General features: G+C 35.5%; 1 protein-coding gene across 3 annotated transcripts in view; it reads right to left on the reverse strand.

Annotated features, from left to right (window-relative positions):
- PIGF (phosphatidylinositol glycan anchor biosynthesis class F) overlaps positions 1 to 22,389 on the reverse strand; it is a 36,541-nt gene that overhangs the window by 5,483 nt on the left and 8,669 nt on the right. For 2 of the 3 annotated variants that reach the window (XM_017862723.1, XM_017862722.1), the window contains exon 5: positions 6,016 to 6,124. In XM_017862723.1, coding sequence (XP_017718212.1) covers positions 6,016 to 6,124 — 109 coding nt within the window. Of the gene's footprint in view, positions 1 to 1,542; positions 1,695 to 6,015; positions 6,125 to 22,389 lie in introns of those variants that run through there. The other variant, XM_017862724.1, reaches the window with a different exon arrangement.

Here is a 22,389-nt window from a genome sequence, read left to right on the forward strand (position 1 = left end):
ACACTGTCACAGATAACATGGAGAAACTGACCTATCTGCAAATCAGAACACCTGCAGACATTTAGAACAACTCACGACCATTAGGATTACTGTCTCTCTCTCCAGATAAAAAAGAAGATAAAATCTAGTTCTCAATCTCTCAAGAGCTACTTTTCAATGTTTTGATTGTGCTTATCACAAATTTGCATTTGCATGACTGAGAGAGTTCATCTTCCGAAGCCTGCTGACCTACTGGTTATAAATAATCATTTATAATCTCCTCCAAAATTGGTCTTGAACAGTATGTTGTTCCAGATATTTCTAAAGTAAATGTCATTGTCTGATACAGGAATACATGCACAAATGAATCTACTCATCATGATACATTTCTCTAGTTAAAAACCTGCACTCATCCATGTATACACTCTTCTGTGACGAAGACTACTACTTTAGGAAGAGTTATTTGCGAAGGGGTGTGTAGTTCCTGGTCTGGAATTGTTAAAATGACACTAAAAGGTCCTGGTCACAACTCATGCAAACGAGTTAACTTAACTTGGCCAGCATTATTCTCTCTCACATGAAAGTCCTGTTAGCAGAGCATTATCAACATGATTACCCTACAATGAACATGCCTTTTAAATCCAAAATCATTTCATGCCAGTTAAGTGTTAACACATTTTTCTCATGCCTGAAACATAAACCATATTCATATAAATTAGTATTTTATTTTGGTCTAAAACACAGTATCATCCCTTTGGTAATGGAAATACCAATTAATGTAAAAACCTGCAGCTCTTCAAGCAATCAAATCCATAATCTTAGTTTTAATCTACCTCCAGCATTTTGCAGTAATTCAAGTAGTTATAATCCTATGATTTCTAGTTTCAACTTATGAAAGAATTATCTGTAGCATCTGTGACTTTAGGAAATGAATATACATATTTCACAAATATTAAATTTCTAACCTGGTAAAACTGAAAAAAAAAAAAAAACCCAAAATTGTTAAATACAACAATTCCTCATTTATCTGGTGTCTGATGGGAATAAGTACAAATATTTTAAAACAACTTTAAATTGTTTCAAAGACAATCTCAGGTGTCTAAAATTCAAAATCTCCAAATTAAGTTATTTAAAATACTTTATATCAATTTTCCTTTTTACCTTCATAAGAAATAAGAGTCCTAGAAGAGACTTGATTATTTGGTTCAAATCTTTTTAAAGATTGTAGCACTGAAGTCCATAGTTTAAAGGCATGTGTGGATTTGTTAGGGACAAAAGCATTGCATATTAGCTTTAAATATTCTCTTACAAATAAATTATGGCCTAAAATACAGACACCACCACAATGGTCAAGGCATTTAATTAAAACAATGTGGGGAAAGAAATGAAATATAACTACTTTAGCTATTCCAAAGAGACCTAAGCTATGACCATTTTTTAAAAAGAAAAGCTATGTTTTAGTCTCCAGCAAAGAAAAGAACATGGTGCCGTGGGGCTCTCACATGAATCTGAAGTCTTTCTCTTCCCACCTGAGTAATGCTAAGCAAGATATGTATTCCTCCCCTCTCACACTTTGACTTTCTAGTGTATATAATGGGAGTGAAACCTACCTTGCACTATGGCTGTGAGGATTAAGTTACTCATATGACAGTGCCAAGCCCCATGCAGGGTACACGGAGAGATCTACAAATGCTACATTTTCTTTCTACTGTCATCTGAAATGTCAGACAGGATTGAAAATTATGTGAAATCCAACTACCCTAAATTGGTATAATGAAATACTAGAGAAACAAATTAATGGTCCACTCCACCAATTGAAAGACTGCTGGGCAGAAGAAAATAAAACTGAGACAATTAGCATATTCTCTAATATATGAGAACTCAAATAAATAATGGAATTTGCACTATTGAAGGCTAAAAATATAGTCGTTAAACTATTTCTTTATAGTCACTAAACTATTTATTTTCTAATGTTACAGGCTCACAAATGCCTGTCACATTAATTAAGTAATAACCACATGTCAGGTGCTGAGCTAGATATTTTAGAGGGATTTTATTATTTCATCCTCACTAGCAAGTGACAGAGCCAGGATTTCAACCCAGTAATCTGATGCCAGAACTCCTAATCATCATGTTACCTGCCTACCCATTAATAAAACATGTGAATTTAAAAACCTCATGGTCAATTTCCTGTGCTCAGAATAACTAACAATATTTGTTAACCTTCCACTAATTTTTTAAAACATGAAATACTAGCCATGTTTTGATAAGACATTTTCCAGATGAAAACCTCATAGCTACATATTCTATGAAATATTTACAGCATATTAAATCTAAATCGCAGTCCAAATCTAAATTATTAAATAATTAAATTCCAGTCCTGGGTGTATTTAAGTGTCTGTTGTACTTACTCACACAGAACATATATGCCTTGCATACAGTAATAACAACAAATACTTATTGATTAGCTATTTAGTTACAGCAGATAAAGAATCAAATTATAAAATACAAAGGTTTTCTGTAGTCCAAATATTTATTTTGTCAGCAACTATAAGCTTTCTCCAGAAGTTGAAAAAGGCCATCTGGATTATGGGAAATTCAAATATTTGTTTTCTTGCTGAGATTTTAAGGCAAATAATTAAGGGAGAGGCAAGAAGGTACTTTCAAATATTAAAACAACAACAAAGATGACCAACAGTATAATGGGTAGCTACCCTACCATATTCTCTTTAACCATATCCCCTTGCTGCCTTCTACAAAAGAAAGGCTTCCTCCAACTATAAAGATGCCTAATCTTTCATCACTTGCCATTATTTAAAATCACGTAAGATTCATATTAAGTTAAAAAACTTTTTCATTGAGATCACATATTTTCAGTGGGCCTTTCCAATCATTTAATTAAGAAATTATTTTAAACATAAAAATGTGCCTGAAACAGCTTATTACAGAATCCACATCACTGTAATCTTATGGTTGGCCTCACGAATGTTATACAATGATTTGAGTTCAAAGTAAAGAAAACTGAAGTAAAACATGTAGTAGATTTTGTGGGGTTTTGTGTGTGTGGGCATGTGTGCGTTTTTAAAGGTATAATTGCTTAACCAGACATTCCTGTTTCGCTGACTGGAATATAAATAAAACCAGAACACAATCCAGAAAAGCTTGCTTTACCACAAACAGATCAAATCTGTATTGGGCTACAAGGAACACAGAACAAGAATCGCTTCTTAATACATGTTCTATTTTAGATAATAAAGTGTATTACTGTATTGTCTTCTCATGAAATTTTGCTCTAACAACATCTCCACTTTTAGGAAATGCCATATTCCCTTATCTGATTTATTGCTTCTCTGGGAGATTCTGTTCTGTGGAGTTAGAATTATTAAAAAATAACAATAACAAAAACCAAGCAACCTTGTTTGCTGGAAATAAAAAGTGAAAAAAAAAAAGAAATCTCATTTCTTTAGTTTATTAGTAAATAACTGCAAAAAGGGCAAGGGGCAGATGAGTGCTATGCGAATAAAAGATTTTTAATTATACATCAATTCTATCATTCCCTCAATACATTTCATAATTTAAAAGGTTTACAGTGAATAGGTGGGTCATTAACTTGGAATATTCTAAAAACCACCCAATAGTAAAGATAATTACACAGCCAGTAATATTCCAGCTGAATGAAACGCTCTTAATGGAAACCAACACTTGTTATGTATTTAAATTAGTTTTAAAATTAAATTAGATTTCCAGCTAGCTAGAAAATCTTTTTAAAAAGTCAGTAATTCAAATGGAAACTTTATATTAATTTAAAAAGTAATACCATCAATTTGGATCTAGTTCATCCTTATTGTTAACAAGCACTGAGGCAGAAAAATGAGTCATCAGCTAAAAGTCTGAACAATCCCAAAATGGGTGATTGAACTGTAAATAACTAAGAGATATATTTTCTAAGCAAACCTAAACACGTATTTTATAAAGCATACATATTCCCCTTAGTTCAGTTTCTACTTCTGCACTGTCTTGTAAACAGAAAAGACTTACATTATGTGTAATATATCAAACCTTTACACTCTAAAGTATTGCATCTATATACAAAATGATACATTTATTATATATTATCTTACTAATTCATTAAAGCTGATGTCCCATAGTGCTTTATCAATATTTTCTATTTAGATTTAATTGCATAACTTGAAAGTAAGGAATCTACCCAGTTTCAATTTTCTGTGTATACTTTTCAATGATTTTGATTGTCCTCCAATTTAGAAATCACTGACACTCTGTTGAATGATATTAAGTATGGATGACTTCTACAAGATGTCAACAACTTAAGAAACCTTTACTAGCACCAAAAACTTGGGATGAGTATCTGTGACGATACACACCCCAAACCTCCAAGGATTTCTCTAATATAGTGATGAAGAGTTAAAACAGGCAAGGGCAAACCTACCAGACTTACTAAACATGAAAGAACAATTTGACTTTCAGGGAGACACAACATCGAACTGAAAGCACAAAGAATGGAGTTAAGGTAGGCAGTTATGTGCAAGGCACACAATCTGGATCCCACATTTGGCAAATGAGGTATGTATCAAAGATTTAATTCATCAATTCATTACCTAGGACTTTACGCTACAGAGAAAATTGGACAAATATTCAAAGATGTATGTTTAATATAACCATATTTGATAAAATATTAATAATAATGAAATAGGAAATAACCTAAATGTTCTTTAATTAAAAACAGGTACAATATTTTACACAAATAATCGAATATTACATATATGTAAGTTTTCATTGACATAGAATGAGCTCCATAATATACTGCTAAGGGGAAAAGCAGATTAAAATAACATGAATATTATAGTTACAGGCATGGAGAGAGACAGCTGCAAAATTATCACCAAAAGGAAATGGAGGTTTCCTCTGGGTGGTTGGGGAGGAAAGTACTTTTACTTTCTTCCTTAGAATTACTAATATTGCTTAAATTTTCTAAATAAATATACATTATCTTTGTGATCAGAAAAAAATTCTCTTCATGTTGGAAAAAGAAAGCACATTTATTTTTTAACACCATAATTCTTTTGGGAGTAATTACTCTATGAAAATAATTAGAAAAATTCATGAAGCTATAGATTCAAAGATTTTATCACAGCAGTGTTTATTATCATAAAATACTGGCAATAATCTAAATGATCAATAGTGTATTTGTTAAATAAGTTATAAAGTAACTATATAATGGCATACTACAAAGTCATTAATATTAAGATAAGGATACAGTCATCACTGTAAGTTCAGTGACCTTGGGAATGTTACATACCCTCTAGGTGTCAGTTTCCTCATCTGTAAAATGGGTATAAAAAGAGCCCTTACTTTACAGTGCTTTACCTAGCATATCAGCTTTATCTTATTGTGATACAAGATGAAAAATCTGATGTTTGTGAGCTGTCTTGATAACACAGGCCACTGCTGCAAAAATTACCTTGCTATTTGCTTCTAAAAATCTCAAGATGAACATTCAATTTGGCCATCAATCAAGTTCAGAAAATGTGAATATAAGACCACAAGGGCAATAAATACCAAAGTTGAAAATAGGACATTTCTGCAACTATTAACCTAATTTTTAAAAATTCCTATACTGGCTGGGCTCGGTGGCACACACCTGTAGTCCCAGCCACCTGGCAGGCTGAGGCAGGAGGCTCGTTTAGGCCCAAGCACTGGAGGCCAGCCTGGGCAAGAGAGTGAGAACCTATTTTTAAAAACAATAAACTGCCTATATACAATCACAAAATAAGTTTGTTTATTCATCTATACATGTGTAAAAAACAGTGCTAGAAGATAAAACCAGGGCTACCTAGACGCCTGTGGCACTGGGACAGTCCCTATTAAGAAGTTGCCCAGATTACGGTGACTGATAGAATTGGTATCCCTACTTAATTGAACAACAGAACAATTTACATATACATACTGGTTTGCTTCATCAGTTTTACTATCATTGTACAAACATTTATTTTGTTGCTTTAAGTAACTGAAACCAACCTGCCATGGTCTTTCCCAGTCCAGCGGAATAGGAAGTGCTCCAAGCCATGCTCCTACAAAACTAGAAATTGTAGTCATCTGGAGACTATTCTCCCATATGGATGTAACTCTGTGAAGCACAAATTGGTACATCATTGATGGTACATACATTAGCTGCTGCAGAATCCAACAAGCACTAGCACACATTATCAGTATACATATATTTTCTGTAACTTAAAATGAAAATCTCAAACTGACATATAAATATTTACCATGAACTATTAATAGTTACTTGGTAAGAAGATATAAATGTTTTCCATCGGAAAGGTAATATACAGATGTAGTAGGAGTCAAACCATGCTAAAGAGCATTTGTAGAAACAGCTAAGTCCTCCACCCCTATCAACTCCTGGTTCCTTTCCCCACAGGCAACTGCTATTACCAAATTATTACATTTTCTTCCAGAAATATTTTATACATGCACAAATACACACATAATTTTGTTTTGAAGGATATATGTATATTTGCATAAATACACATGTACATATGTATATTTCTTCAAAACAAAACTCAGATGCATCATGTTATAAACCGAAATTTTGCTTGTTTTTCCTTGGTAACAGCTGTAATAGTATTCCATTGTATGCATGGTGCATCATTTATTCAACCAGTCTTTCTTTCTTTCTCTTTTTTTTTTTTTGAGATGGAATCTCTGTTGCCCAGGCTGGAGTGTAATGGAGTGATCTCAGCTCACTGCAACCTCCGCCTCCCGGGTTCAAGCAATTCTCCTGCCTCAGACTCCTGAGTAGCTGGGATTACAGGTGTGCACCACCACACCCGGCTAATTTTTGTATTTTTGGTAGAGATGGGGATTCATTACGTTGGCCAGGCTGGTCTCGAACTCCTAACTTCGTGATCCGCCCACCTCAGCCTCCCAAAGTGTTGGGATTATATGCATGAGCCACTGCACCCAGCCTCAGCTAGTCTTTCTTACATCACATTTCATTTATATAAACCAATTCAATTTACTTGGCAAGAAACAGGCAGAGAACAAGAACAAAATATTCAAAAGATCTGGTGATTTTGCCTACCATTCGTATATACTAAGTGCACATCGGAGAGTGTAAAGGTGGAAAGACTTAATTCTGCCATTCTCTTAGTAGGTGTTAGTTTCAGCCTGGCCCTCATAGTGTGAACACTTCATTGTAGAACAGGAGTCTGGTTACAGTCAGGTAAAAGCCCACTGCAATGCAATAAGTAGGGTCCAAATATTCAATTGTTTAAATTGCAAGGTGAAGCTACTTTGAAGTTAATGAAAAGTAGCCTCTTCTAGATAGTATGAGGGAAAACACTTGTTTTGTTAGATGATTGATTTTATTAGAAACAGGCCAATTATTACACGCAAAATGTACACTGAATTTTAAAAGTCGCAAATGATGACAAGTCAGTTCACAAACCAATCCCTCTATCATCCATCCATCTCATACTCCCCAACTACACAAGGTAAGAACCTTAGCTTCTTTCCATTGAAGCAGGGCTAAGAACAGGCTGGAGCCAATCACATGTATCCAGATTTGTACTATTTTTAGGGCTTTATTGTTCTTTTTTATTTCATATAACACCTGTAAGTCAGCTTTTTCAACTAGCATTCAATAGAACAGAGATCTGTTCCAATGTTGGAAGGAAAAACTGGCCAAGTTCAATGTGAAGAGAACTGTACCGTTCAAGCAATTTAAAGGATTTTCAAAGGCAATTTTTGACTACATGTGGCTGACAATGTTGACTAAGCTCCAACTTAACACACACCTCCTCTATACTGTAATACATAAAGTGAAGACACAAGGTGTGGTAGAGGTTAAGAGCAGAGATTACTTTCTGTTGGGAAGAATTCACTTTTTCTATTTTATGGAACAGGAGGAAGTTAAGCTGGACTGGAAAGAATAGGTAGCGTTAGGTCTTAAACTGGAGGACTGGAGAAAGAGCTGCACTGCAGACAAAAGAACATAAATCAGATTGCTAAAGGCCAAGTGGAAGTACGAGAAATAAGGCTGGAAAAGTAGGGCAGAGTTAGGATTTTTTGTTTGTTTGTTTTTTGTTTTTTTTTGTTGTTGTTTTTTTGAGACGGAGTTTCGCTCGTTGCCGTGGCTGGAGTGCAATGGAGCGATCTTGGCTCACCGCAACCTCCACCTCCCGGGTTCAAGCCATTCTCCTGCCTCAGACTCCCGAGTAGCTGGGATTACAGGTGTGCACCACCACGCCTGGCTAATTTTTGTATTTTTAGTAGAGACGGGGTTTCATCCATGTTGTAGCATGTATCAATATTTCAGTCCTTTTTATGGCTCAATCATATTCCTTTCTATGGATATTCCACATTTTATCTATTCAACAGCTGATGGATATTTGGGTTGCTTCTGCTTTTTAGTTATTATGAATAATGTTGCTATGAACATTTATGCACAAGTTTCTGTGTGAGCATATGTTTTCATCACTCTTGGGATTACACTTAGGAGTGGAATTGTTGGGTCATATGGAAACTCTAATCACTTGAGGAACTAACTACCAGACTCTTCCAAAGCGGCTGAACCATTTTATATTCCCACCAGCAGTGTTTGAGGATTCCAACTTTTGCACACCCTCCATCATGACACTTGTCATTATCTTTTTTTATTACAGTCATCGTAATTGGTGTGAAATGGTATCATGGTGATAGATTTAGGGTTAGGATTTTAGAAAATTCTTAAATGTCAAACTAAGGAACCATGAAGGTTTTTAATCAAGACAACTATATGATCAGCGATATTTCAGTAAGATTTATGTGGCTGGGCGCGGTGGTTCACGCCTGTAATCCCAGCACTTTGGGAGGCTGAGGCAGGCGGATCACAAGGTCAGGAGTTCGAGACCAGCCTGGCCAACATGGTGAAACCCCATCTCTACTAAAAATGCAAAAAATTAGCTGGGCACGGTGGCAGGCGCCTGTAATCCCAGCTACTCGGGAGGCTGAGACCGGAGAATCGCTTGAACCTGGGAGGCGGAGGTTGCCATGAGCCAAGACCACGCCATTATACTCCAGCCTGGCGACAGAGTGAGATCCTGTCTCAAAAAAAAAAAAAAAAGATTTGTGTGTGTATCTTTCTAACCTCTAAGTTCCTTGGGCTAAGAGGCAAGATCCATGCCTTCACATATTTCATGGTTCCAGCACACTTGTGGCCATCTTATGTTTATTAAAATAAAAAGTATGATCATCTGAGAGGTTGCCCTCTATTTTGCTGTAGCCAAGTGTTTATGATCCTACATATAATAAATGTAGAAAAAAGGGAACCAAGACCTATTGTTAAAATAGAAAACTCTGTGCCCTGTCTTTTAAAGTAAAATTTTATATTTATCAAAATAATATATGTGACATCTTTAAAGTAAAGGAGTACAATTAAACTAATATTAAAACAGTAGTCTCCTCTTCCATCCCTCCCCACTCCTGATGTCTGCTCCAAGGCAGATATTTTCTTTTTTTTTTTTTTTGAGACGGAGTTTCACTCTTGTTTCCCAGGCTGGAGTGCAATGGCGCGATCTCAGCCCACCGCAACCTCGGCCTCCCAGGTTCAAGCAATTCTCCTGCCTCAGCCTCCTGAGTAGCTGGGATTACAGGCATGCACCACCACGCCTGGCTAATTTTGTATTTTTAGTAGAGACAGGGTTTCTCCATGTTGAGGATGGTCTCGAACTCCTGACCTCAGGTGATCCGCTTGCCTCAGCCTCCCAAAGTGCTGGGATTACAGGCGTGAGCCACTGTGCCCGGCCTCAAGGCAGATTTTTTCAACCTTTTTGCTGTTTCTTCTATTTACCTCAAATGAAAAAAAAAAAAACCACACATACATTAAGTATAGATTTTTCAAGATTAACTTACTTTCTGCCTTCTTCTATGGGAGAAGAGGATTTAGCACCTTTTACCTACAAGCTGCCTACCTCCACATACACATTTCTCCCTGACTCATGTCCCTTCTACAATGGTAACATCTCCTCCTTTCAACCGAATCAATAGGAATGTTCTACACTATGATGATTATAAAACTGCTAATCACAGTGAACCACACAGTAAACCACAATCATACATTTCTTTTCTCATAGTAAATATAATCTTTAATTGTCCATGGATGTTAAGAACTGCCTCTTTTTCACCCCTCAGTTTGCTTATGTACCTGTCATTAAATAATCTTCAAATATTCCAAAGAAGCTAAGTAACAACTCCAAATGCTTGATCTCTTCTCCCTGCTCCTTCCATCTTTTTGGAGCCACCTAGGACTGCTGCACAACTGCTGTGTTTGCGAATTCCCTTTGCCTCTCTTAGTTCTTTTGGATCTGCTCTTTCCTAAATTCCAAGACTTTCTCCATCTATGTTCCTTTTTCTTTTCTTTTCTTTTCTTTTTAAGCACCTCCTTTAATAGATTCCTGAGAAGTGAATTTTCTTTTTCAGCACCTCCTTCCATAGATTCCTGAGAAAGGGTACATGGAAAATAGATTCTTAGAGATGTCTGAAGTCTGAAAATGAATTTACTATAATTTTTGGGAATCGTTCTGCCTCGGGATTTGTGGGGGGAGGGTTGTTATTTTTTGGTTTGTTTTTTGAGATTGAGTCTCACTCTGTTGTCTAGGCTGGAGTGCAGTGGTGCGATCTTGGCTTACTGCAACATCCGCCTCCTGGGCTCAAGTGATTCTCCTGCCTCAGCCTGCGGAGTAGCTGGGATTACAGGCGCCCACCACCATACCCAGCTAATTTTTGTATTTTTAGTAGAGACAGGGTTTCACCTTGTTGGCCAGGCTGGTCTCGAACTCCTGACCTCAACTGATCCGCCCACCTCGGCCTCCCAAAGTACTGGAATTATAGGCGTGAGCCACAGCGCCTGGCCCTGCCTCAGAATTTGGAAGGCAATGCTCCACTGTTTTCTGATTCCCACTTGAGAAGTTCAGTGCCATTTTGGTTTCCCATCCTCTGTAGGTATCATGTTTCTCTCATTCTCTAGAAACTTTTATAATAATCAATCTCTTCATTCCTGGTTATCAAAAATTTCCCGAAAATGTGTTTTAAAGTGTTTTTTCATCCACTGTGCTGAAAATATATGGGCCTTCTTAATCTAAAAGCTCAGGTATTCTGGTTCTTAAAATTGTCTTCTATTTAAAGACCTTGTTTATCAGATCACTTAAGAATTTTTTCCTTACTCTTTTGCTAGGAATATTATTATTTTGAACTAATTTCTGCTTTTCTTATCTTTTAACTCATTCTGCAATCTTTGCCTTTCTGTTTGACTTGGGAATCTTTTCAGCTTTTGTCTCTACTTCCGCTGAGTTTAATAGTGTGTTTATTTCCCAAAAGTTTTCTTGTTCTCTGAATATTAATTTTGACTGCCTCCTGTTCACCTTTTATGGTAAAGTTAAAAAAAAGTAAATTCTTTTTTTTTTTTTTTGAGATAGAGTCTCGCTCTGCCGCCCAGGCTGGAGTGCAGTGGCCGGATCTCAGCTCACTTCAGCTCACTGCAAGCTCCGCCTCCTGGGTTCACGCCATTCTCCTGCCTCAGCCTCCCGAGTAGCTGGGACTACAGGCGCCCGCCACCACGCCCCGGCTAGTTTTTTGTATTTTTTAGTAGAGACGGGGTTTCACCGTGTTAGCCAGGATAGTCTCGATCTCCTGACCTCGTGATCCACCCGTCTCAGCCTCCCAAAGTGCTGGGATTATAGGCTTGAGCCACCGTGCCCGGCCAAAAAAAGTAAATTTTTAAGTTATTTTCTGTCTTTGTATATTGCCTCTATTTCCCCTGAGTTTCTTTTTTGTTGTTTTCATTTCTGGATTTTATGTGAGGATTCCTCAAATATCTGGTGATTCTTTACTTGTCATTCTACTTAAAACACGATGTATGAAATGTCCAGACTAGGCAAATCTACAGAGATAGGAAATATATTAGTGTAAGCTTGTCTAACCCATGGCCCATGGGCCACATGGCAGCCCAGGACGGCTTTGAACGTGGCCCAACATGAATCATAAACCTTCTTAAAACATTATGAGATTTTTTTTATAATTTATTTATTTATTTTTTAGCTCATCAGTTATATCGTGAGTGTTAATATTGCATGTGTGGCTCAAGACAATTCTTATCCTTCCAATGTGGCCCAGAGAAGCCAAAAGACTGGACACTCCTGTAATGGTTGCCTGGGCCATGGAGAGACGAGTGGGAATAGGGGAAGACTGCTAATAGTCATAGTTTCTTTTTGATGTGGTGAAATGTCCCAAAATTAGATAGTGGCAATGGCTGTACAACTATGCCTATACTAAAAACCACTGAATTATACACTTTATGAGTGAATTCTATGGTATGCAGTTATATTTCAATAACACTATTTTTAAACAACAGCAACAACAAAGTGAAACATTGAATAGTTGACTGGATGTTTACAATGCATAAGTAAGATAATTCAAGCAGGGGGATGCACAGAACTAGGGACTGGGTAGGAACCCTGACTTTCCCTTAGAGAATCCCAAAATGTCAGTATCTGTAAGTTTTTCTTTTGTACCATTTTCCCTCGAAAGAAATATTTCAATATTCTGCCTAGATGGTATAAGCCTGGCTCCCAGTACTTTGGGCCAACCAGGGGAAAGGGGCTAGCTGTAAGGTGGGGACTCATGGTTTGAGATGTAGGATTTCATTTAAAACTTACTCCTTGAAGAGGTTGTACCAAACAGGCTCAGTATCTGGGGACAGCCAGAATAGTTGGGGATATGAGGGGTACAATTTTATTTTCTTCACTGCTTCTCCCTGCACTGTTCAACTTCCATTGCTTGTATTAGTTTTTATTTATATTGTTCTGCAACTCTAATTCAGTTATTTTCTTGATATAGTGAGTCCCTTTATTGTACAAATTGGAGAATCCCCTCATTTGTGGAAACTGTCTTCTATCATATCTTTGAATCATTTTTTATTGGGTAATTTAGAGACACTAACTAGTCTTATGTTTGCATCTCTTTTGTTTCTCCTCTATATTTATCACATCTTCTCTAAATGCTTTATTCTTCCCAACCCCCTCCCTACCCCTCATTCATTTTGATTAGCTCAAACCTTTCTTCCATGCTAAAACCTGACTTTCTAATTTGTCTGTTTCTTGATATTTCTAACTTATGACCTATAATAGTGACCTTTGCATTCTCAATTTATTTCACTAATTCTGCAATCTTCTTCTCCACATCATTTTGTTTCATGATCTCCTCTTTGCTCTTAATTTATTCAATTCATATCCTTAGTACTATTTTTCATGATAAACTGCGTGGAGGCTTTTTTGTTTGTTTTTGCTTCTAGGGTAGCATTTTCCTTCAGGCCAGATTCTTCATCTTCTGCATGCCCTTTTTCCTTCTTCTATAGTGCATTTTTAGGGTTGTCATGCCGTTTCTTTTCTCTTGCTCACACTTCACATGGGCACACTTCCTATCTTAACTAGCCCCAGTTCTCCCTGTGTTGAAGCTGCCTTTTGAAGACTGGATGTTATTTTCTACTGAGTTTTCTGTAACATGAGTCAGGAAAGAGAATGGAGGCAGGGAGGCTGGGTAAGATAAATGTTCTCTCTGTGATTCAGTTAGTAATATTCCACTGAAATTTAGTAAATGGTGGTTCTATAAATCAGACTTAAAAATTCATGGCCAAGGCTTAAGCCTCCTCTTAGAAATCAGATGAAGCTACTATAGTGCACAGTCTGCCCCCTTGGCAGACCCCTGTAGGTAGCAGCCCTGGTAGATTGATAAGAGGTAAAGAGCCCTGATGGGGAGTCAGGGAAACCCACACTCTATTGGTAGGAATATGTATGCGGGTATACACATATTCTTCAAATTAGAACTTTAGTTTGACACTATCAACTTCCTTTGATCTAGGAAAGTTACTCCAGTAATCTAGTCTACAAAAACCTTTGCACAAGAATACAAAGTTATATGGTACAAAGATATACCTAACAACATTATTTATAATCATGAAAATTTGATAATAAACCTTAATAGGAAATTAGTTAAATAAATCATGGTACATGGAATACTTGTAATGATGATTAATTGCTCAACATTCATCTCAACCCTGATTAGACTAATTAATTAAATACTGATAATCCCATTCTGTTTCCCAATGATTAGGAAAACTCAAGGAAGAGAAGCTGCTGCCATCCCACTACCAGCCTGAGGATAATAACAAGGAGAATCAGTAAGAAGCACAGCCATACCATAACTATCTGTATCTACAACCATCCAATCTCCGTTATGTGACATAATCAGTTTCCTTATTATTCAAACCAATATAAGCTTAAGTTTTATGTTACTTACAGAGATATACTAGCTAAGAATACTATGCAAGAAGAGGTAGATTACACACACACCCAGATAAGGATGTTCATAATACATTAGTGGGAAAAAAGTCATAAAGCCATGACTAGTTTAACTATTTTTAAATTTTATATATATAATATAAAATTCAAAGAACATATAAAATCTGCTAGCAGCTGTTCATTGCTTCTATGATAGCATTACTAGGATCTTTAACTTTCTATATTTTCTATTTGAATTTTACTACAAACATATATATACATTATTTTGTAATAAATAAGATAAAAAGAATAAAATAGGTAAATTCCTTTCTATTAACTAATTTCTAGCATCACTGACATTGATGTACTCTCATTTTATAAGTTTCCATAATAAAGCTATTTGAATTCTACGGTTATTGGCTAACTTTTTCAAAGTTAAGGAATATATGCACAGTCAATAGGGCTCAGAATAAATAAATGGCCCCCCTGTGAATGAACTTAAAAAGTGACTAAAGCAATGTTACAGACCAATCTTCATGACACTGTGCTCCAAGTACTTGTCCAAAATATTTGACTCCACTGGAATTCATTACATCAAATATTAATTGAAGTAAACAGGCCATTTTGAGCGCCTACTACATGCCAGACACTGTATCAGCCACCTGAGGGTAGTTCATAGTAAACACTCATGGTTTAAATATGCTGTCATCAGAACAGTGTTTGTTTAAATAGATTTAATTTTTTGAACTGCTAGTCTCTTCAGCTAAAAAAGAGACACTATACAACTCCTCCTAGTGGCTAAAGGTATTTTATAAAATTCTAATATAAATGTTTTCCTTCCCCACTGAATATTTAAACAAATGCCTCTTTGCCACTAAATGTTTTTGCCCACATTTATACTAAATTACCTAATTTTTATATGAATAAATCTTTGGTCACTCACTATATTTTCACTCTTAGTGTCCACAGTGGTTGCTTCAATATAAAATCTATTTCAATACAAAGATGACAAAAAGAGGCCTGTTGTCTTTGTCTACACAAACAGGTGTTATTGAATGTTTTCAGCTTGGCAAGATCACCACTCTTGGCAAGATTTTTGTTTAGTACTATTCAGGAATCTATTTAGTTCACCAAAAGTGATCAGATTCTAACTTAAACTTTCAAATAACAGCATAAAAGAACTGATAAGTCAAAAAGCAAGTTTCAATGAACTATACAGGTGTAGAGTAGTCAGATTAATACTTTCCTTTATAAGAAAGTCTGCAAATGAAAAAAAATAATTTTAATGCCAATGCAATAACTGAATGAAATTGGTGCAAACTGAGTATATTATTTAATAAGTATACCAATAAGAAGTTGGCAAAATATTTTAAGAAACCAAATGACTTTTCTACTTCCAAGTTTCTTTATAATAGCATTCTTTTGTTTTGTTTTCCCGGAGTAACTTAACATTTACTGTAAGGAGACATCTTGTTAAAATAGTGTCTTTTAGTTATGTATAAAATCCCAATAATATCAGAATTGATCCTTAACTCGTAGGATGTAGTTCCTACACAGTTCACAAGCTCAAAGCTTTGGTGTTCTCTGTCTTCACATGATTATCATCTGTTCAACATAAGTTTTCTATAAACATGCAAATAAATACATTAAAAATTAGTATATAAAGTTATTTCACTTAAAAATATTATAAAACATTTATATTGATTCAACACTAATTGAGATGTCATGCCAACTCAAAATTAGCCTATTCACACTGAACATCTGAATTATTCATATTTCAGTAATACTAAAAGGGCTGTCTTTAAGTTAAAAAAACACACACAAAACTCTACTGTGTTTTACATATTAAAACACAGGATGAATGATAAAAATATTTAAAGCTCTAAAATCTTCACTTGATACTTCAAGGTATTTTAAATACTTTTATTAATTAGAACTACAGCATAAGAACTTCAAACTGAAATTTTAATTTCTGCTCTAAATTATTATTAAGTAGGAAAAAGCATGTATTTGTCATGTATTTTGTACAACCTCCTTAAATAATTAAATAGAGTTCTTTGAAATTAAGTTGTGACTCAGGAAGTCCTAGCTAGAGCAATCAGATGAGAGAAAAAAATAAAGGGCATCCAAATTGGAAAGGAAGAAGTCAAATTATCCTTGTTTGCAGATGATATAATCATATATATGGAAAAACCTAAAAACTACCAAGAACTATTAGAACTGATAAACAAATTGAGTAAAGTTGCAGGATACAAAGCCAACATACAAAAATCAGTAGCATTTCTGTATGCCAACAACAAATAATCTGAAAAAGAAATAAAAAAGTAGTCCCATTTACAACAGCTACAAATAGAATTAAATATCTATGAATTAACTTCACCAAAGAAGTGAAAGATATCTATAATGAAAACTATAAAACACTGATGAAAGAAATTGAAGAGGACACAAAAATATAGAAAGATATTTTGTGTTCATGAATTGGAAGAATCAATATTGTTAAAATGTCCATACTACCCAAAGCAATCCACAGATTGCAATCCCTATCAAAATACCAATAATAATCTTCACATAAATAGAAGAAACAATCCTAAAATTTATATGGAACCACAAAGACCCAGAATAGCCAAAGCTATCCTGAGCAAAAAGAACAAAACTACAGGAATCACATTACTTGACTCAAATTATACTACAGAGCTATTGTAACCAAAACAGCATGGTACTGGCATGAAAACAGACACACAGACCAATAGAACAAAGAGAGAACCCAGAAGTAAATCCATATATCTACAATGAGCTCATTTCATCAGAGATGCCAAGAACATACAATGGGGAAAAAGCAGTCTCTTCCATAAGTGGTGGCAGAAAAACTGGATATCCATATGCAGAAGAATGAAACTAGACCCCTAACTCTTGCCATATACAAAAATCAAACCAAGATGGATTAAAGACTTAAATTTAAGACCACAAACTATGAAACTACTAAAAGAAAACACTGGGGAAACTTTCCAGGACACTGGATTGGGCTAAGATTTATTGAATAACACCCCACAAGCACAGGCAACCAAAGCAAAAATGGACAAATGGGATCACATCAAGTTAAAAAGCTTCTGCACAGCAAGAGGAACAATCAAGAAAGTGAAGAGACAACCCACAAAATGGAAGAGAATATTTCCAATCTATCTATCTAATAAAGGGTTAATAACCAGACTATATAGGGAGCTCAAACAACTCTACAGGGGGGAAAAAAAACCTAATAATCCAATTAAAAAGATGGGCAAAATATCTGAATAGACATTTCTCAAAAAAAGACATACAAGTGGTAAACAGGTATATGAAAAGGTGTTCAATCTCACTGGTCATCAGAGAAATGCAAATCAATACCACAATGAGATATCATCTCACCCCAGTTAAAATGGCTTTTATCCAAAAGGCAGGCAATAACAAATGCTGTCGAGGATGTGGAGAAAGGGAACTCTCATATACTGTTGGTGGGAATGTAAATTAGTACAACCATTATGGAGATCAGTTCTCAAAAAAACAAAAACAGATCAACAGATCTACCATATGATCCAGCAATCACATTGCTAGGTATATACCCAAAAGAAAGGAAATCAGTATATTGAAGAGCTAGCTGGACTCCCATGTTTATCACATCACTAATCACAATAGCCAAGATTTGGAAGCAACCTAAGTGTCCATCAACAGACTACGGGATTTTAAAAAATGTGGTACATACATGCAGTACTACTTGGCTATTAAAAATAATGAGATCCTGCCATTTGCAACAATGTGGACAGAACTGGAGGTCATTATGTTAAATTAAATAAGCCAGGCACAGAAAGTGGACAGAACTGGAGGTCATTATGTTAAATTAAATAAGCCAGGCACAGAAAGGCAAACTTTGCATGTTCTCACTTATTTGTGGCAGCTAAAAATTAAAACAATTGAACTCATGGAGATACAGAGTAGAAGAATGGTTGTTACCACAGGCTGGGAAGGGTCATAGTGGGGATGGAGGGTGCAGAGAATGTGATTAATGGGCACAAAAAAAGTTAGAATGAATAAGATCTAGTATTTGATAGCAAAACAGGGTGACTATAGTCAATAATAATTTAACCATACATTTAAAAATAAGAGTGTAATTGGATTGCTTGTACAACCATACATACAAAAGATAATGCTTGATGTGAATACCCTGATGTGATTATTATGCATTGTGTCTGTATCAAAATATCTCATGTACTCCAGAAATGTATATATCTACTATGTACACACAAAAAATAAAAATTAAAACATAAAGTTGTGATTCAATATAAATAATGCTAACTATGTATTGCAGCAATTTCAGTATAACTAATAATTTTTTGTGAATATTTCATATTATCACTGCAAAACCATCAGATCTTTAAATTTTTAAATATTTTGCTTAAAAGTGAACATTTAAGAAGGCAACCTCTAATGTTCAACAAGTCAATCTATCCAATTATTTCCTAGCTTATTCAAAATTTGACATCCTTTCCACAGTAAAATTTGGAAGTATAATAAAAGTATTAAGAATAAAGTGAACTAACTCTAGTGTATGGTGGAAACATAAAGACTTAGATTCTTCTCTTAGTCAAAGTTCAAATTAACTTCACATTATATTAAATGAGAAACCAGCCCTCCTCTATAGTTATCTATGCACTGCACTCCTTGGTCTGTCACCTAAATGAGGAAGAAATACTGAGACAAACTGCAGTAAGGATTGAAAATATGATATATAAAATGTTCCCTGACATTTTTTAATCCACTCAACAAACATTTCTTGAGCACCTACTATTTCATTTCATTCATTTCACTCAGTTCTGACACAGCCCTGCGAAGTATATATTAGTTTTATTCTAATCATATTACATATAAGGATATGTGAAGTTAAGTAGCTTGTCTAAGATCACTTGGCTGCTAAGTAGAAAAAACAGGGCAAGAACCTGTTTTCTGATACTCAATTACTGGAGTCATCTAACTTCTATACTATCTAATGATCTAGATTCCAACCCCAGCTCTACTACTTCCTGGCAACAGAACTTGGGCAAATCACTTAACCTGTCAGCTTTCTAGGTTCTTCATCTAGAAAATGGTGAAAGTGAGTATCTCACTAGATTGCTCTGAGAAATGCTATAACAAAAATGCTTTAAAAGTTATTAAAATACTTTTGCATTACTATTTCATGTCATGTGCTATGTGATATTATATGTTTTATATTACGAATTGATAATTTTTAGCCGTAGTCCTCTGGCAACTAGGCTGTTCTCCAATACGTTGGAGATTTTAGAAGGACAACTTTTGCAGTCTACTGAAGTTTAGGTGACATCAGAGAAATCTAGCAACTTCCTGATATAAGCCTACTTTCCATAAGCAAGAAGTTAAGTACTGGCAAAATCTAACTCATTATAACTTTTATTTTGACTAGGTAGTATATTAATGTGGTTCAAATTTCAAAAGATAGCAAAGGATATTCAGTGGAAAGTCTCCTTACTTTGTCCTCTAGTTTCTCAGATCCCCTCGCAAGAGACAACCAGTTTTATCAGTTTCTCATGTGTCCTTCCAGAAATATATGTGTATCTATGCCCTCTGACAACTTTTGACATAAATGGTAGCATCCTGTACACATTTTTTCACCTTGCTTTTTTCCACTAATGTATCAGTAAATAAAGAGTTTTGTTTTGGGTTTTTTTTTTTCTGTTTTTATGTGTTTAGTTTTTACAAATGCATAGTACTTCACAGGGTGGGTTAAATTTATCCTAACCCTATCCCTTACTAAAGGATATTTAGGTAATTTTCAATGCTGAAATGAGTAATCTTATATATTCAACATTTTGTAAGTGTGCAAGTATATCTACTGGATAAAGTCCAAAAAGTAGAATTGCTGGGTCGAAGAAGTGTACTTGTAATTTTTACAGATACTACCAAACTGCGCTTTATAGAGTTTGAACACTGGAGCTTGCTTCTCAAACCCTTAACACTACCATGTGACCCAGCAATCCCACTCCTAGGCATACCCAAGAGAAATAAACACATATGTCCATAAAAAACCTATACACAAATGTTTGATGCAGCTTATTCACAACAGTCAAAATGTGGAAAGAACCTAGATGTCCATCAACTGATAAATGGGTAAACAAAATTTGATATATATCCATACAATGGAATATTATTCAGCCACAAAAAGGAATGAAGTACTGAAGCATGCTACAATATAGATAAACCTTGAAAACATTATGCTAAGTAAAAGAAGGCAGTCACAAAAGATCACATATTATAAGACCCAATTTATAACAAATTTCCAGGATAGGCAAATCTATAGAGATAGTTAAGTAGATTAGTGGTTGCAAAAAACCACTGAATTGTATATTTTAAATAGGTGATGTGTACGGTATGTGAATTGCATCTCAATACTGTTTTAAAAAATACCCACCTCCCAGCTACCTCAGTTCACTACGTGTCATGAGCCACACACACCCACATCTGGTGTTAATTTTCCCTCAGATTTCCAACAACCATCTCACCACTTCGCAATAACTCACAATAAGCAACCCTTCTCGCGTCTATTTCCAGAAGCAAACCTTTGCCAAGGAAACCTTTTCCAAGGAAAAGTGCCATGTTTATTGTAATATTTGGGTGCAGGCACACCTTGTAGATACTGCAGATTTGGTTCCAGACCACCAGAATAAAGCAAATTATATAATAAAGTGAGTCATATGAATTTTCTGGTTTCCCAGTGTATATAAAAGTTATATTTCTACTATATCATAGTCTATTAAGTAGGCAATAGCATTATGTTTTTTAAATGCACGTAATTTAAAAATACTTTATTACTAAAAAATGTTAATAATTATCTGAGCCTTCTCAAGTTGTAATCTTTTTGCTGGTGGAAGGTGTGGTCTTCATGTTGATGGCTGCTGACTGATGAGGGTGATGGTTGGGGAGGCTGTGGAGATTTCTTTTCTTTTTTTTTTTTTAAGATCGAGTCTTGCTCTACTGCCCAGGCAGGAGTGCAGTGGCGCAATCTCAGCTCACTGCAACCTCTGCCTCCTGGGTTCAAGGAATTATTGTGCCTCAGCCTCCCAAGTAGCTAGGATTACAGGCGCCTACCAGCACGCCCAGCTAATTTTCTTGTATTTTAGTAGAGACAGAGTTTCACCATGTTGGCCAGGCTGGTCTCAAACTCCTGACCTCAAGTGATCTGCCTGCCTCAGCCTCCCAAAGTGCTGGGATTATAGGCATGAGCCATCGCACCCAGTCCGCAATTTCTTAAAATGAAATTTTAACCATGAAGTTGGTCGCATCAATTGACTCTTCCTTCCAGAAGATTTATCTGGAGCACGCCATGCTGTTTGATAGCATTTTACCCAGAGTAGACCTTCTTTCAAAATTGGAGCCAACCCTCTCAAATCCTGCCATTGTTTTATTAACTAAGTTTATGCAACGTCATAAATCCTTTTTTGTCATTTCAACAATAATCATGGCATCTTCACTAGTAGATTCCATCTCAGGAGACCATTTTCTTTCTCATCCAGAAGTAATTCCTCATCTGTTCAAGTTTTATAATATTGCAGCAATTCAGTCACATCTTCAGGATACTGTTCTAATTCTAGTTCTCTGGCTATTTCCACTACATCTGTGGTGGTTTCCTGCACTAAAGTCCTGAACCTCTCAACATCATTCATGAGGAATAGAATCAGCTTCTTGTCAATGTTGATATTTTTATCTCCTCCCATGAATCACAAACGTCCTCAATGGCATCCATCTAGAATGGTGAATCCTTTCCAGAAGGTTTTCAATTTACTTTTCCCAAATCCATCAGAGGAATCATTATCTATGGCAGCTATAGCCTTACAAAATGTGTTTCTTAAGTAATAAGACTTGAAAATCAAAATTACTCCTTGATCCATGGGTTACAGAATGGATCTTGTGTTGTAGGCATGAAAAAAACATTACTATTCTTGTACATCTCCAACAGAGCTCTTGGGTGACTAGGTACATTGTCAATGAGCAGCAATATTTTGAAAGTGTATATATATATATATATATTTTT

The sequence above is a fragment of the Rhinopithecus bieti genome, unplaced genomic scaffold, assembly GCF_001698545.2.
Source record: "Rhinopithecus bieti isolate Rb0 unplaced genomic scaffold, ASM169854v2 scaffold_61117, whole genome shotgun sequence".
Classification (NCBI taxonomy): Eukaryota; Metazoa; Chordata; class Mammalia; order Primates; family Cercopithecidae; genus Rhinopithecus; species Rhinopithecus bieti.